The sequence below is a fragment of the Gymnodraco acuticeps genome, unplaced genomic scaffold (assembly GCF_902827175.1).
Source record: "Gymnodraco acuticeps unplaced genomic scaffold, fGymAcu1.1, whole genome shotgun sequence".
Classification (NCBI taxonomy): Eukaryota; Metazoa; Chordata; class Actinopteri; order Perciformes; family Bathydraconidae; genus Gymnodraco; species Gymnodraco acuticeps.
The window spans coordinates 797,656-813,662 of NW_022989768.1; the positions used below are offsets into that span (position 1 = coordinate 797,656).

A 16,007-nucleotide genomic window follows, 5' to 3' on the forward strand; every position below is an offset into this window, starting at 1 on the left:
TCCTGCCACTCTCCGTACCCAGCTTCTCCAGTGGGGTCATAACTCTCGCCTGGCTTGTCACTCAGGAGTGAGACGGTCCCTAGCCCTGATTCGACAGCGATTTTGGTGGTCTTCCATGGAGAAGGATACCAAGGAATTAATTGCTGCTTGCCTAGTCTGCTCCCAAAATAAGACCTCACGCCAAGCTCCCTCCGGTCTTCTTCATCCCTTGCCTATCCCTCATCGTCCCTGGTCCCACATCTCCTTGGATTTTGTCACTGGACTACCACCCTCAGACGGTAACACAGTCATACTCACAGTCATAGACCGGTTTTCCAAGTCTGCTCTGCTTATTCCATTAACCAAATTACCTACTGCCAAGGAAACGGCTGAAATCATGCTACAACATGTGTTCAGGCTGCATGGTGCCCCAGTGACGTTGTCTCTGATCGAGGACCACAATTTACTTCTCGTTTTTGGTCCGAGTTTTGCAGGCTGCTGGGAGCCAGTGTCAGTCTCTCGTCAGTCTCTCGTCCCTAGTCCAATGGTCAAGCAGAGCGAATGAACCAGGAGATGGAGACTGCCTTACGCTGTCTAGCCTCCTCCACTCCCTCCTCCTGGTCGAGGCAGCTTCTATGGGTTGAGTATGCCCACAACACCCTTCCTAGTTCTGCTACTGGTCTTTCTCCATTCCAATGCTCCCGCGGATACCAGCCACCCCTTTTCCCGGCACAGGAACGTGAGGCCAGCGTCCCATCTGCACAGGCGTTTGTAAGCCGATGTCAACGCATGTGGTTAAAGGCCCGCTCCGCGCTCCTGCGCTCTTCCGACCGTTATCAACGGACCGCCAATCGCCGTCGCAAGCCAGCTCCACAGTACTCCCCAGGGCAACGTGTCTGGCTCTCCACACGGGATCTCCCTCTCAGAGTTGAGTCAAATAAGTTGTCTCCCCGTTTTGTAGGCCCATTTCCCATAGCTAGGGTCATCAATCCTGCAGCTGTTCGCCTGCGTCTGCCCCCTTCTATGAGGATTCATCCTACCTTCCATGTGTCCAAGATCAAACCAGTTAATGTGAGCCCTCTTCAGCCCCCCTCTAGACCCCCACCACCACCCCGGACTATCGACGGGGAGACTGTTTACACTGTCCGTCGCCTCATCAAGTCCCGGCGACGTGGTAGAGGGTTGCAGTACCTGGTACACTGGGAGGGTTATGGCCCTGAAGAGCGTTCATGGGTGCCTGCTCGCAGTATCTTTGACCCATCTCTCATTACTGACTTTCACCAGGCTCATCCCGATCAACCACGTGGGACGTCAGGAGCCGTCCATAGAGGGGGGGGGTTCTGTCACAAGTTAGACACTTATATTATTGTTTGTTTGGTGGCTCATCTAAACTCTCCTGTCATTTCAGATCCCGCCTTCCTCCAGGCCCTTGTAATCAGCTCACTTCCCTCACCTGGTCTCCCCAGCCCTTCCCCTCACCTGTTACTCACTCCCTCATCACTCCACAGTATTTATACCACCTCACTATCACTTGTCCTTTGCCAGATTGTCTTGTCGTTTCCGCCAAGCTCTCCAGTGAGTGTTGTGCTCTAGCCTAGATTTTTGTCCTGCCCGGTTTTTGACCCCTGCCTGCCTGTTTACGGATCTCGAGTTCCTGCCTGCTCCCTGTCTGATTTTGGTTGCCTGTCTGACGGATTTCCTGGTTTTGACCCTGCCTGTCCCTGACCTGAATAAACTGAACATTGCTACACTGGTTGTATCTGAATCGTGCTATTGGGTTCTGATCTGTACCTGTGATCGTGCCAGTTTGTTTGTTTGTTTGCACCCCAACTTCAGCCTGATCCTGAAGAATGAGAGTTTGGTTTCCACTAGATTTTCTTCTCCTTCAGCAAAGCAAAGTTAGCTGCACACACATCTCCTGTATAGTTCATGTTAAGTGAAGCTCACAGGTTATTTTCAATGTGCATTTAGTGGAGACTGTTTAATGTATCCAGTTTAAATAACACACACAATGGCTTCATTGCCCAACATGTGTTAACTCTAAAGTGCCAATTCTCCACAGCCAGGCAAGCATTGATCTGTGAGTTTTGGGTTCATTCTTTAGAGGGTGTTACATGCCCTCTGTATAATTTTGATCTGTGTGAATCAATAAACCAGAATCAAATAGAGGTAGAGGTTATTGATATCCTTTTCTACAAACCTTAATGACACACTGTCCTTTCCACACAAGCTCAATTTGAACATTTACATGATTGTTGCCATGGATCACCAAAGTGTTGAGACCAGGAAATGTTTCACAGCAAGGATGGATTATTATTGTTTATCTGAATTATGACCACAGTATTATTTTGTAGTTTTAAATATCTACTATAACATCACTTTTTTTTATAATAGGATTGCATTACAAGTCTGTCACAAGCTTTTCGCTTTGGCATACAGATATCTGGAGGGAGCTTGGAGTAGAGCCACGGCCCCTTGCGTCAAAAAGGGCAAGTTGAGGCATCTAAACAGCATGTCCCCTGGGCACCTCTCATTAGAGGTTCGAGGCAGATCCAACTGGTAGGAAGGCCCGGGGGAAGATGGATGGATGTTTTTTTGTTTTCTTATATAAAGAATATTGTTATTATATCCAATATGTTTCAGTAATGTTTTTCAATATATTTCACCTGACCATACACTCAGCCAGTCCCTGTTCTGTATATGTGACACACCTTGTCTAAAGTTATTTTTAATAAATTATTTTAGGATTTAGTACCCTTCTAATTTTTCTTCCACATAAATGAAAACAACGTTTTGTCAATCAAGACTTTGCGATACTTGTACAGAATAACTCAACAGTTATTGTTAGATCATGAGCCTTTCTTTATCTCTCGGTGAATGTTTTTGTCCATCTTTAAGAGTATTTATATGGTTCTGCTTCACCCTGAATGTGTTCCTTTATCACTGCCTAACCCCCTCATCCCACCAGGAGCGTCTGCGCTGCGTTGCGCTGCGGCTGCGGCGTTTTTAGCGATCGCGGCCACTCTAGTCAATGGGTGCTATTCCACCAGACACGCTGCGCCGCGCTGCGCCGCGGCTCGAAGCGTCCCAGAAGCTCCTCGCCGCAAGGAATTTCTAAAATATAGGATGAATCCTATTTTTGACGTGGCGCAGCGCGGCGCAGGCAGGAAGTGGAATGTTCATCCAACAACTGCGAGGCTGCACACACGACGCTCCGCTTCCGCAACGTTTTGAAACGCGCCTGGTGGGTTAGGACGCAGGAGGAGGTCGCAGGAGGAGGTCGCAGGAGGAGGTCGCAGCGCGGCGCAGCCGCAGCGCAGACGCTTCCGGTGGGATCAGGGGGTAAGCCAGTTCCCATATCCGTACCAGACCTGGAACCTGTATCTCAGTCTGATCCTTTGTTTTCTGTCCCTCAACCAAAGGTTGTGCATCGAACCAAGTCTGTTGTATCTGTCTCACTGTCATTGCAAGCCTCTTTCTCTTCTCCAGCTTTACCTTTGTAAGTCTCTGCTCAAGCCTGTTTAAATCAAAGATTGGCTAATGTGCATGTCAAATTGTTCTGAGCCATAACCCTGTATTGCCTGCCCTTTGATTTTAAGTAGTGTGTATAGTTCAATAAATTAACTTTTGTGATCACCCTCCTCGGTGTTCCCGCCTGTTTTTCCCTGCATCTGGGCCACACTCCTGAGCAGTCCTTCCTGTCCCCTGGTTAGCTTCCTGAGGTTTCCCAGCACTGTTCCCCAGGTAGTTTTCCCTGCCAGTTACCAGTGTCGAAGCAGACCCCCTTAGCGGTCCAGACAGTTTCTCCATTCTAGTGATCAGCCTACTGGGAACTGAATCTGCATCCCTGCTCCGTCTTATCACAACTGGGAATGGTTTTGGGTGTCAACCTAGGACTTCTCTCTCTCTCCAACCCTAACTACTCTACACAGCAGAATGATATCAAATGATACCACAGCTAGGATTACAATATGTAATTACTTTTGTAACTACTGGGAGAAATTACAGTTTAACATTATGACTCAAATCAGTTTAACTGACACATGTTAGGTATACCCAGGCATACCCATGTCTCACTTTATTTTTAGATATCTATGTTAGGCTTCCCGAGAAGTGACTGGAGATGAGAACCCGCTATGCAAGCACTAAAACTGAGACAGTGGTGAAGTGTCAAAAAAAGGTTTTATTTTGTCCACGACACTGGCAAGGAGTTGACGATGAGCACATAGAGGGGAGACGTGGAACTGGGCTGACCAGGAGGGAGGGCTGGACGTGGCAGGCAGAGCGGCTGGAGTATGTGGATCTGGAACAGGAAAAACAAGCAGGATTAGAAAAGAATCTCCTTTCACAAGGAGCATCAAAAAGTCACTAGGAAAAACACTAGTAGGCCTGGACGATAGTTTACCACTGAAGAATAAACGAAGAACTGGCAAAGTCTGAGGATGGGAACCAAGGTTTTAAGCAAGTGCAGGTGAGTAGTGGCAATCAGTGAGATGAGCAGCAGCTGAGGAGGTGAGTTGGCGGGAATCGAAAGTAGGACAGCCTCGCCCAGCCAGGAAGACAGACACACAAACACAGAAGGGGGAAAAGAAGGAGGAAGTACTGCAGATCCTCACAATCTACTTCACAAAAACACATTGGCAGAGTCATGCCCAGTTATTTTAGTCATTGAGAGAGACTCTTCATGAGAGTCAATTTAGTAAGGCATGACTGGTGGAATGTTTTTAGTGAATCGGTGATACATATAATCATTAAGAAATTATGTTTTCCAATTCATGAAACTTGCAAATGAATTGCTATAAAAAAAGATAAAAGCAATAAATCAACATCATTCTGTCATCAGCATCATCTTTAAACCAGCAATAATTGAGTTGTTCGGTAAGTTGGAAGCACTATAAATGAAATGTAACACATCATAAACATGTGACCCTTGAAGTTGACGGTTGTACATTTTCGCAACAAGCCGTTACAGAGCAACATTATCATTCAGTCATATTTTTGGCCGAAAAAGTTGGGAGGGGGTTTAATGTATCAATGACAGATTGAGCCACATTTACTAATGTTAGAAAGCCTGACAAATGGTTCAAGAAGGAAGAAGGAAAAATCCAGACTTTAAAACCTGGCTTTACCAGCATGGACTTCTAACCATGCTTCTTGGCTCTTCAGAGTTCACAAGTTCCAGATCACTGCTCTAGAGGGCCTTGAGAAGAGCACATATCGAAACAACCAATAATTTAGCCAAGCTCTCTTCAGTAGGCCTTCAGTATACATTTGAAACTACATATCCCCCTTTATTCGGTTGGAATCCAAGGTGGAAAAAAGCAATCTTATTAATTCAGAAAAACTCCAAAGATTACCTCTTATAGCAAGCTCTGGTTGAGCTGACTTTGCCGTAGGAGGAGAAATGCTAACGGGGCCACGAGAGAAAGGCCTTGAAGTACGAATCATTAGTTCAGGAGTGCAAGAGCAAGAGATGGGAGACATATTTGTTCCCTGTGGACATAGGCTGCAGAGCCAAATCAGTGTGGTGGTTGTTGTCAACTCAGGAATAATGCAAAACATGTAGGAGGACGGAGGGTGAGCCTCTTGCTTGGTACAGAGGAGGCAAGTAGGAAACCAGAATCCAGGATTATATGGGCATTGATTTGGAGTGTCATGGTTAAAGCCCGCGTCACACTATCGACACCAGATGGACACACGAATATGGAATTGAGAATTTCGCACAAAGATGGCCCCGAACTTGGTCAACAGCCAAGCAACAGCCGAAGCAAGTACGATGCCTACAGAAGGCCACACGATGGCACCCGAACCACACACGAAAATATGGTCGTAGACTTTACTGATGATTTAGAATGTATCCAGACTCAACAACTCAGTCTTACGGCATTTTGTGCTATAGTCACGACATTTAATCTATTGATTCGTGTGCACCAACATAATTTCCCCCTTTTTTTCGTGTCACACAAAACAGTTTTCAAAGCAATGTATTTCTATTGGTAGTATCTTTTGTGCCTGCACCACGCCTTTTTGTCCGGTCGGGTCTTGGAAGACCGGAAGCTGTGTGGTTCATAAAAACATGTTCTTACTCAATATCAACCCACGATTATTGTTTTTATTTTAAATCGTATAATGACTTTTTTTGCCATACGCGAGGAAAATAAAAATCTATTTTGTTATTATTTTCTAAATAACACACTGTTATTTACTCAACAATAACACACAATTATCCTGGTTTTTATTTATTAGTTTAATTCTATAATCTCTGGCTTTTTTGCCATTCCTCAGGAACTGAATTTCAAAATAAAAGTACACATTTCAATCGCTTCTTCTGTCGTTTACATAAATCTTTTGCTATATTTGGCTCGGTAGGAACACTTTGATGCACATTCAGTACCAGTGTGTGAGATTGTGGTTACGATGGCAATATCCGGACGCGTACAGCGAGGACTACAAAAAGACAAACGAGGTGACTGGGGATGTCTGTTCAAAACATTGCAAGCTCGAATAAATAATTTAAACCAGCTATTGTTGCCAGACTTATTACTGAATATCGTTCTTAATGTGATACCAAGTCCATCTGAGACCTGTGTACACCTTCAGACAGGCTCCATGTGAAGCGTACGTTGTTAACTCACAGTTTGAAAGCAGCGTGGAGAAGTCTTCAGCTGTGGTAAGCTGTGATCCGCTCAGGTAAACTGCAATCTGCCCAGGGTAAACTGTGTTACAACTTCTGTGGCTATCTACCAGCGATCATATTTAATATGAAAGACTACACACACATATATCCTTTATAAAAACGGTATTCTGCAGCACTCATCAAGATAATATGTGACTGTTAACTCGTTTTGCAAAGATAGCAGTAGAAATGTCATTGCTGCATGCTTTTAGAAACAGGCTTTTATATAAAATCTTGTAAAACTACATTTAGCTTTAATCCCATGTAATTGTATAATAAACACAGTCTTCCTTTGAAGATGTATAAGTCAGGTGTCTTGAGTAGTCAACATTACCTTCAAATCATTGTACATATTTGTAAATATTATTTTCCACTTGTTACCATTGTGAGTCTATTTCTATGCAGCTCTGCGTGATTTTGCGGCTACAATTCAGACTAATACACTACCAGAGGTGGAATAAGTACTCAGATATTGTACTTGAGTAAAAGTATAAGTACTCAGATCTTGTAGTGAAAGTAGAAGTACTCAGATGTTGCACTTGAGTAAAAGTAGAAGTACCAGAGTGTAGGAATACTCTGTTACAGTAAAAGTCCTGCATTCAAAATGTTCCTCATGTAAAAGTATAAAAGTATTATCATCTAAATATAGTTAAAGTAGCGACAGTAAAAGTAGTCATTCTGCAGATTGGTCCATTTCAGAATAATATGATATGTTTTATAATGATTGACCATGAAAGTGTTCTCAGAGCTGGTAAAGGTGCAGCTAGTTTGAATGACTTTGTATACTGCAGGGTAGCTTGTGGATTTACTCCAGGTGGAACTAAAGTCTGATTTAACACTCGATGATATTTCACATCATTCACATCTGTAAAGTAACTAAAGGTATTAAATACATGTAGTGGAGGAAAAGTACAACATTTACCTCTGACTTATGTTTACTGCCAACCAAAAAGTACCTCAACAATAGTAATCAATAATGTATTGAAAAGTTATTTGGCTGATTGTTTTATATTGGCTCAGCCAGGTTATATGGGAGGCCCAGTCTACTTACAGATCACTCAGGTCACTCATTTTGAAATATTAAACTTAGTTTTATTTTCTTTAATTTTTCATCCTCGTGTAGAATGCTATTATGAAATTGGTTGTTTATAGTTTATAGCATAAAGAACATCTGATTTAATGTGAGGTAGGGAAATAATTATTTGAGTAGGTGTATATAAATATGTAATTTACAACAGCTGTAAGATTCTTAAAAATGCACCTTGAAAATGCACCTTGAAAAGTGCTTGAATTTGACTTTGGAAAAGGTGTAAGAACCCTGAATATGTGTGTCATTTCGAATCCAGCCAAAGTCCTGGGGGCTTGGTGTCCAGAGTTGTGAATCCATATCTTCCTTCTGTTGGTGATTCAAATTTTTCTAACAGGGCATTTTATAGCTAAACATTTAACAACTAGCACTCTCAAAGCTGACAGTACTCTGTGTTCACATTACCCAAATGTGTAATAGTGGCAAATATCGATACAGACTATTTCAATTAAGTTTGTTTCAAGAAATGGTCATCCTGCTTTTAAGGACTTTCCAGTGAATCATAGTGTCCTTTTCCCCTGTTTTTTGTTCCACCCCAGATGCACCAAGGATCGAGCTGATTACTGCCAATTTGGAGGAGGATTGTTGTCCGGTGATTGACTGTCATTCATTGAACTTTACTGGTGTGGTATGTTTTGATTTGACTTAGTAATACACTGTATATATATATCATCTGAATCACACACACACACACACACACACACACACACACACACACACACACACACACACACACACACACACACACACACACACACACACACACACACACACACACACACACACACACACACACACACACACACACACACGCACGCGAAGTAGTTTACATATTAACATTTGTGTTTCATTTAAGGTCTGTACTGTAATTCTACAAAAAATGAATCATTAAATGTTGTGTTTAGATTGTACTTCTATAGGTTTAACATTACATACTGTCTTTAAACATTAAATCTAAACAAACACTGCAAGCTAAAGTTTTTAATGATTTAAACAGTTTGAGCTGTTTACAGCACTTGCTTCCAAAATAAAATTGTTATTTTACAAACTTGAGCAAGTGTTAGCACTTTATTGAAGGGGTTTGGTCTTCTGTGAAATAACAGTATTTCACAGCTGAGCTTTAAGTTCTGTCACTTTATTGAAGGTGTTTGACCGTAATAATTTAGGATAAAACTGTAAAATCACTGCTGAACTATATAATTTCTACACCAATCCTGGAGTCTTCTGCAGAACAATTTCATAGAAAACAATAGCAATTTTCTATAGGATTCTATAGATTATTTGGTGGAATCTATTGTAAAATTCATAGATGAATTCTATAGAATATTTGCCACTGTCCTGCAGTATATTCTACAGAGAAATTCTATAGAATCTTAATAGATTTTTCTACAGATTATTTTGCAGAATCTATAGTAAAATCCATAGGTGAATTCTATAGAATATCTGCAAACATTCTATAGTATTCTTCAAAGAAGTTCTGTAGAAATTTCCACAAATTCTATAGAATATAGGTCACAAATTCTATAGAATATAGGTCACAAATTCTATAGTATTCTACAGAATGGTATTCTACAGAAAAGTTCTATAGAAAGCATCCATGGGGTTTTCTATAGGATTCTATAGATTATTTTCTACAAAAAACCATCTACACAGTATATATTTTCTATAGTACTATACTATATAGTATTCTATAGATTATTTCCCAGAATCTATAGTAACATTTCTATAGTATATCCGCAAAAATCCTGTAGTATTCTACAGAACATTTCTATAGAATTCGTCCATAGATTTTTCTATAGATTATTTCCCAGAATCTATAGTAACATTTCTATAGCGTGAGGAAAACTTCTGTACATCAATGTTGAGGTGAAATGATGGAGACTGGGTCGTCGTTAGCCAAAGCACTGAGAGTTTATTTAAGAGTACAATTAATACAGCCGGAGAGATAGCAAAGCTTCGACCCTGTCAGGAAGAAACCTGGCCAGCAAACACAAAGACACAAAGGAACGACACACTGCAAGATACATGAAAAAGGGAGGGACCTTAGAAAACGCAGGCTTTTCTCTAATGAATGCCAGATGTCGAGACAAAGGACTGTTTGTCTCGCAAATGCATAGGGACAGGAAACCCTCCCCCACAGGAAAAGCAGAGAAGCTTTTGACCTGTGACCTCAATTTACAGAGAGGATCATATGACTTTAACGAAAAGCATGTTTGCAATAAAACAGATTCTAAGAAAAGCTGAGAAATGCTATACAATCAAGATCGGATTAAATTATTCTCTCACAGACCATTATTTTTATCAATTTATGATAACCAATTAACATTAGTCTAAGAATATTTCAGTCAATACTTAAATCAATAAGCGTCTTCAGAGTTGGGTGGGCTCACATACATCAATTACATCAAAAGTAAACAAGATTGAAAACACTTCAATCACCATGATTGAATACAGTGAATCATAATAGAAAAATCATCTCTCTTCAGTGTTTGGCATAATTTGTCAAAAAGCACAATAATAAACACACATGAAATACAAAAATATAATAGCAAAATATATGTTTAAAAAATAAGGTCCTAGGTCTACCCCTTGGTCTCTTCCCAGCTGGACGTGCCTGGAACACCTCCCTAGGGAGGCGCCCAGGTGGCATCCTAACTAGGTTCCCGAACCACCTCAACTGGCTCCTTTCGACGCGAAGGAGGAGCGGCTCAACTCCGAGTCCCTCCCTGATGACCGAACTTCTCACCTTATCCCTAAGGGAGACACCATTATAAGTAATCCAATTGAGGTATAAAATCAGAATCATGAGAGATCCAACTAAGATTCCCAGTTAAGGTATAAATTCACAGTGATGAATCGATCAATCTGTAAACTGTAAAGTTACAGTGTCCTCAATCTTTAACATTAATTAAGTAAGGCACTTAGTAATACATTTATTTCATTCAAATACATTTGTTCAAAATCTGAAAAGGAAGAATCAGACATTTTATTGTATAACAACCTGAAAAGGAAAAATCAGACATTTGTTCTTTAATTCAGAGTATCAACTGTAATCAATATCAAAACATCTGTTCTTTATTCAGAGTATCAACTGTAATACATATCTCAATCGCTGAACGGGGGTACCCATGGGTCAGAAACCGCGATGGAGACCCAGGGATCTGGAAGCTCAGCGTTGTACATCAATATTGTGTCATTTACAGTCGAATACCCCACTAGCCTTTTTGGGGCTTGGAGGGCAGTCTTGGCAACCCTTCGCACGGCTAATTTAACCACAGTGATCAAACAGATCACTAGGATTAGCACAACGAAGATAAACACTGAAACAGTAACAACACATTTAACCAACCCCGCTCCCCAGGATCCAAAGGTTCCACTGAAATCCCCAAATATAAACCGATGAGTTTCATGCAATTATTTTATTCCCCTAGCCGTATCATGAGCCATATCCATAACTTCAGGTGTAGCATCAGAAATGAAAGAACAGCACTCACTTCCAATCACCTTGCATGTGCCTCCTTGGGCAGCTAAGAGGAGATCCAGCGCCATCCGATTCTGTAGTGCTACTGTCCTAACTTCCTGCCATTCTTTGTGTTCAGCTAACATCGCTGTGTTGGATACATTTAGATGGTGTTCCACTACTTTGGAGAGTGCCACAATTTCCTGCTGAGTAACATAAATACCATACCAAGGCAAAAATAGGCTAGCTATCTGTTGTCCTTGTGTAATTTACCTGCTGTTCCTGTGTAGAGAGGGAAGTATCGCTGCAATCTCATTAGCCTCTACTTTACGGATTAAAGGGATTAGGTAGGCTAGATAACAGGTGCCATAAAAAACGTCATAGGGCACACAGCCGTACGCGCGATCCCCACAAACTAAGTAAACTCTCTGTGGGAGGGGAATTCTGGCAAATGTTACCCTCACTATGGTATTACAGTCGCTGTGTCCCACATCTGGAGGGGTGTGAGATCCTACTTCATTCTGGAAACAGATGGACACATTCTTCCATTCATGCACCACAATTGGGGGAACATATACTGAGCAGTCACGTATAGGGGGCTTGCCTAAGGGTATTGGCTGCTGTTTAGAGTTTTGAGAGGTCCTGATAATTTATTCCGGCAAATTATTCTGACCTCCTAATTGACCTTTCCGAAGATTATTGAGTCTATGTAAGGTTGCTGCGTGGCTCAGATCCACCAACGTCAGCAAGATCTCACCTCTTCCTAACCCCCCCGAAGAACCAAGGTTTCAATTAACTGCTGTTTCAATTCAGACAACTCTTTTTTAATCTGTTTAAGCGATCCCGAAGGATTTTGATATCAGTAAATGGAGTGTGCTCCTACCTAAGTGTGTGTGTGGCAGGGTGCAATCTTACCTTTGACGCAGGAGAGGAGGGCACAGGTGTCTTTTAAAGGATCCCAATCCAACAGGTGGGATTCAGTTTATTTGAAGAAAAATAGGTCCAAACTAATACAGGGTTTTTACCTTCTCTCTTTACAACATTATAATCATCCTAACAAAAAAACCGTGCTGTGATCATGTTCAAATGAAACTTTAATTCACAGTCTTACATTTATTACCAAAATGTTTTAATTTCAACTGCCCATTTCAGTTGTGACATTTTAAAATTCTATTTTTTAAAAATAGAATTTAGAGGTATTTCCTCGTAAAAAGACCGGTGACAATAAAAAGCGCATTCAACTTTTCATTCACCCATTTATTCACATCAGTTTTCATACACTTTTTCCGACACAGACGGCGGATTAACACTCAAAAACCCATTCCTATCCGCAAAATTCGGGGGACCAGATGTTTTTCCCCACAGGTCGCGGTATTTATAAAGGTTCATACACTTTTTCCGACACAGACGGCGGATTAACACTCAAAAACCCATTCCTGTCCGCAAAATTCGGGGGACCAGATGTTTTTCCCCACAGGTCGCGGTATTTATAAAGGTTCACACACTTTCTCTCATCAAATCATTCCACTCAGCCAACAACCAATAAATTCGAGAGATATTTACCCCGTCTAGAAAGACCTTACCGAGAGCTATTAACCCAGCTCTGAAGCACACAGCCTACCCGGAGAGAGTCTACCAGGGGTCACCCCCCCTCTCTCGCGCTCTCTCAAAAAACCAGTCTCTTTATGCTAAAAAAACTGGATCCTAAACCCAAAAAAACAAACTCCTCCTCTTACACCCAATTCAGTTGAAAACCGCGCATGCGCATAATGTACAAGGCTGAACATGTCCCAACATGTTCCACAGCTGTTATGGGATAAGACACCCTTTCATATGAGGTAAAAAGGACATGAACTCTCTTTGGCCTCTTAATGTTTCTCCCCTTAGTGGGTTTATACAAGAATATGATTGATCATGTATGATTTATAATTAACTTTCGTTTTTATGTATTCACTTCATACCATGATCTCAATTAACTTTCGTTTTAAGTATTCACTTCATATGAAGATCTCAACACCCTCTTTTCAAACGCAAAGTTTTCAAATATCAACAGATAAAATCGTAAAAACACATACATATTACATCCGTAAAACTCCACGCATCAATATCATGAAAAGTTCTTCAGTATGTGTAATCAGGACGACCCTTTGATGAACCTGGTGTGAAAAAACACCGAAAACATAGTACCGTACAGGAATGTCCTTGGGCGAGGGGCCCATCTGTTGTAGACTCCTAAATCCATGTTGCGATCTGATGTATATCCTTGACCCTGACCATGGAGGGGTTGCAGTTTTTCGCTGGACGACATCTCCAAACGAAAAACCAGATAACTCGGTCGACAGTTGTTATGGATTTTTTAGACCTCGTCAATAATCGCTCATGACTTTGTGACAAGGTCAATGAGTCCCCACACAATGATAGCACAAACGAGGAACCAGAGGCATATGAAACAGCTTAGCTGGCCCTCGCTCATGACATCCTGTGTGTGCAGTGTGAGATTAGGTGTATGTGGTGCCAGTGTGGTGCTGGTGGTACTTGTTGTCGTCTTTCGTTGGTGACTAGGACACATCACTTGTTGTCGTCTGTTTCTACCGTCTCTCCTGGCCTGTGACTACGACCTTGCAGTGGCTGGCGTGGACCCACGTGGCTCTCTCGGTGACCTTGACCGCTGTCTGGGTGATGAGGAGCACCTGGTAGGGACCTTGCCAATGGTTGGATTTCCAGCTCTTTCTCCGGAAGTCCTTGACCAGCACGAAGTCGCCGGGTTGGAGATGGTGAAGTGGACCAGTGGCAGGGGGTAGGTAGGGTTGCTGCTACCTGGCGTCTGATATCTGACCATGCAGTTATCAGGTAGTCGTCATCCTTTCCTGGGAAATCCACTGCGATCTGAGTGGCTCAGCGGGTAGAGAGGCAGCCTGTCCCACAGAGCTGGAAGAATCATCCTCCTTCTCTGGCGGGGTCATAGGTGACTCAGCCGCTGATCCATTAATAATTGTTTCAATTGAAACAATTTCCCCCAGGAATCCTTCCAAGGGGTCTGGTACTCCATGTTCCTCTGGAATGTCTATTGACAGCAAGGACATCTTTTTGGCTTGGGCACCCGGGGAGACCTCTGAATCAGATCGCTTTTTTTCTTACGAGTCTCCTCCTTTTCACCGCTTGCCCCTTCCGGTCCTTCTGCACAGGTTTCCTGGGTCCAGGAGTCTACTTAGCTTCACTTGAGGCACTGTGACTGAAGTTTCCCCGCTAGGCAGGTTCAAATCCTCTTGGTAGATTGCTGAGGTATTAATCTCAAAAATATAGCTAAAATCAAGTTTAAATCATTTCTCTGATTCATAAAAAGTTGTTTCAGTTAAAATAAAAACTTCCCCAAGGGTTTTCTCAAGAGGGTCGTGTATTCCATATTGCTCTGTAATTTCTATACACAGCAAGGTGATTGTTTCTCCTCTTACTCAGTTGGCCTCTAATGGCAGAAAGCACTGGGCCATAATTTACTCTTATCAGTTTAACGACCTGACAGCCCTACACCTTCATGCTGTGTGAGAACCAGCAAAAAAGAAGGAGAGATGTGCTCAAAAAATCTAATTTAAATGAATACTCTTTTTAGGGTGTAAGCGTATATCAATTAAAAATAACTGAAAAGAAAACTAATAGTGTAAAGTTAAAAAACAATGAGAAAAATAATATAAAGGTTATTTTCCATTTCCTCTTTGATACTGAGGTATTCTCCATCCAAGCTCTAATGATCCATATGCTTAATAGACAGAGTTTCGTCTTGCCATCTTTCTGCATAATTCACTATAGATTCTAACAGTTCTACTGCTAAATCCTTTGCATTGGAGCTATTGCTTGTTACTCAGATTTAAATTCCCTCTTTTGCTCTATAAAATATCCCTTGGTACAGAATTTACCAAGACAAATTCTAACTTATTGCGGGAAGATCCCACAAAAAGCCATCCTCTCCTGTGGAAGAAAACACATTAACTGCCACGTGTGTGTGCAAAACATGTCATGTGATGTGAGACTGATAGCATCAACAGTGGATGGGTAGGCCGCAGTCATATTCCTATCTGGATTCTAAACTCAGTTGGCTCGGGTGAACCGGTCCTCTCTTCTGGAGTGAAACTACTTTCCCAGAAAATTGACTTCACTGTATCCAAACTTTCTGATTTAGTTTTAAGCTAACCCTTCTCTGGACTTTGCCCCTTTCTGGTCACCCATACACGATTTCTGAATTTAAACGGAAAAGGTGTGATAGTTAGATATGACCTGACCTTTGCCCTAGGTAGCTTTTCCATACTTATAGAAATATATTCAGCCTTGTCAAATTGATTGGAATGTCCCAATTTGTTTTACAGTTTTTTATACTCCACTCTTTGGCTGCTCTAATGCCTGATACTTATATGGTAAAGACCAGATAGGTGTGATTTCTTTATCCTGCAAGGGTGACAAAAACTTTCTCATTTTTAAAGTGAGTGACATTATCCATTCCTATTTTCTCAGTTTTTAGGAAAAATACTTATATGTTCCGCCATTTTAGCAGACACTGTGTTCCAGTTGCTCTGGTCAGAGGATAAACATGTTTATGACTCCCTCCATTTATAAAAGGTCACAAGGAAATACTTATTCCCACTGGGAGTGCGGGTCAGAAAAGGACCTGCTTATGTCAGCACTAAAAATGGTTAGTGGTCCTTCCTCTATTATTTTAAGATGCTCAGGATGAACTTTCTTAAACCCATCCACCTCTACACATTGAAGACATGTTGACCATGTGTGTTGTAAGTGCAATCGCAGTTTTGGTAAGA

General features: G+C 41.7%; 1 protein-coding gene across 1 annotated transcript in view; it reads left to right on the plus strand.

Moving 5' to 3' along the window:
* Positions 1 to 540: 540 nt before the first annotated feature.
* LOC117547863 overlaps positions 541 to 16,007 on the plus strand; it is a 74,813-nt gene continuing 59,346 nt past the window's right edge. The window contains exon 1 of the mRNA XM_034218754.1: positions 541 to 1,282. Within this exon, the coding sequence (XP_034074645.1) occupies positions 541 to 1,282 (742 nt within the window). The remainder of the gene's footprint in view (positions 1,283 to 16,007) is intronic.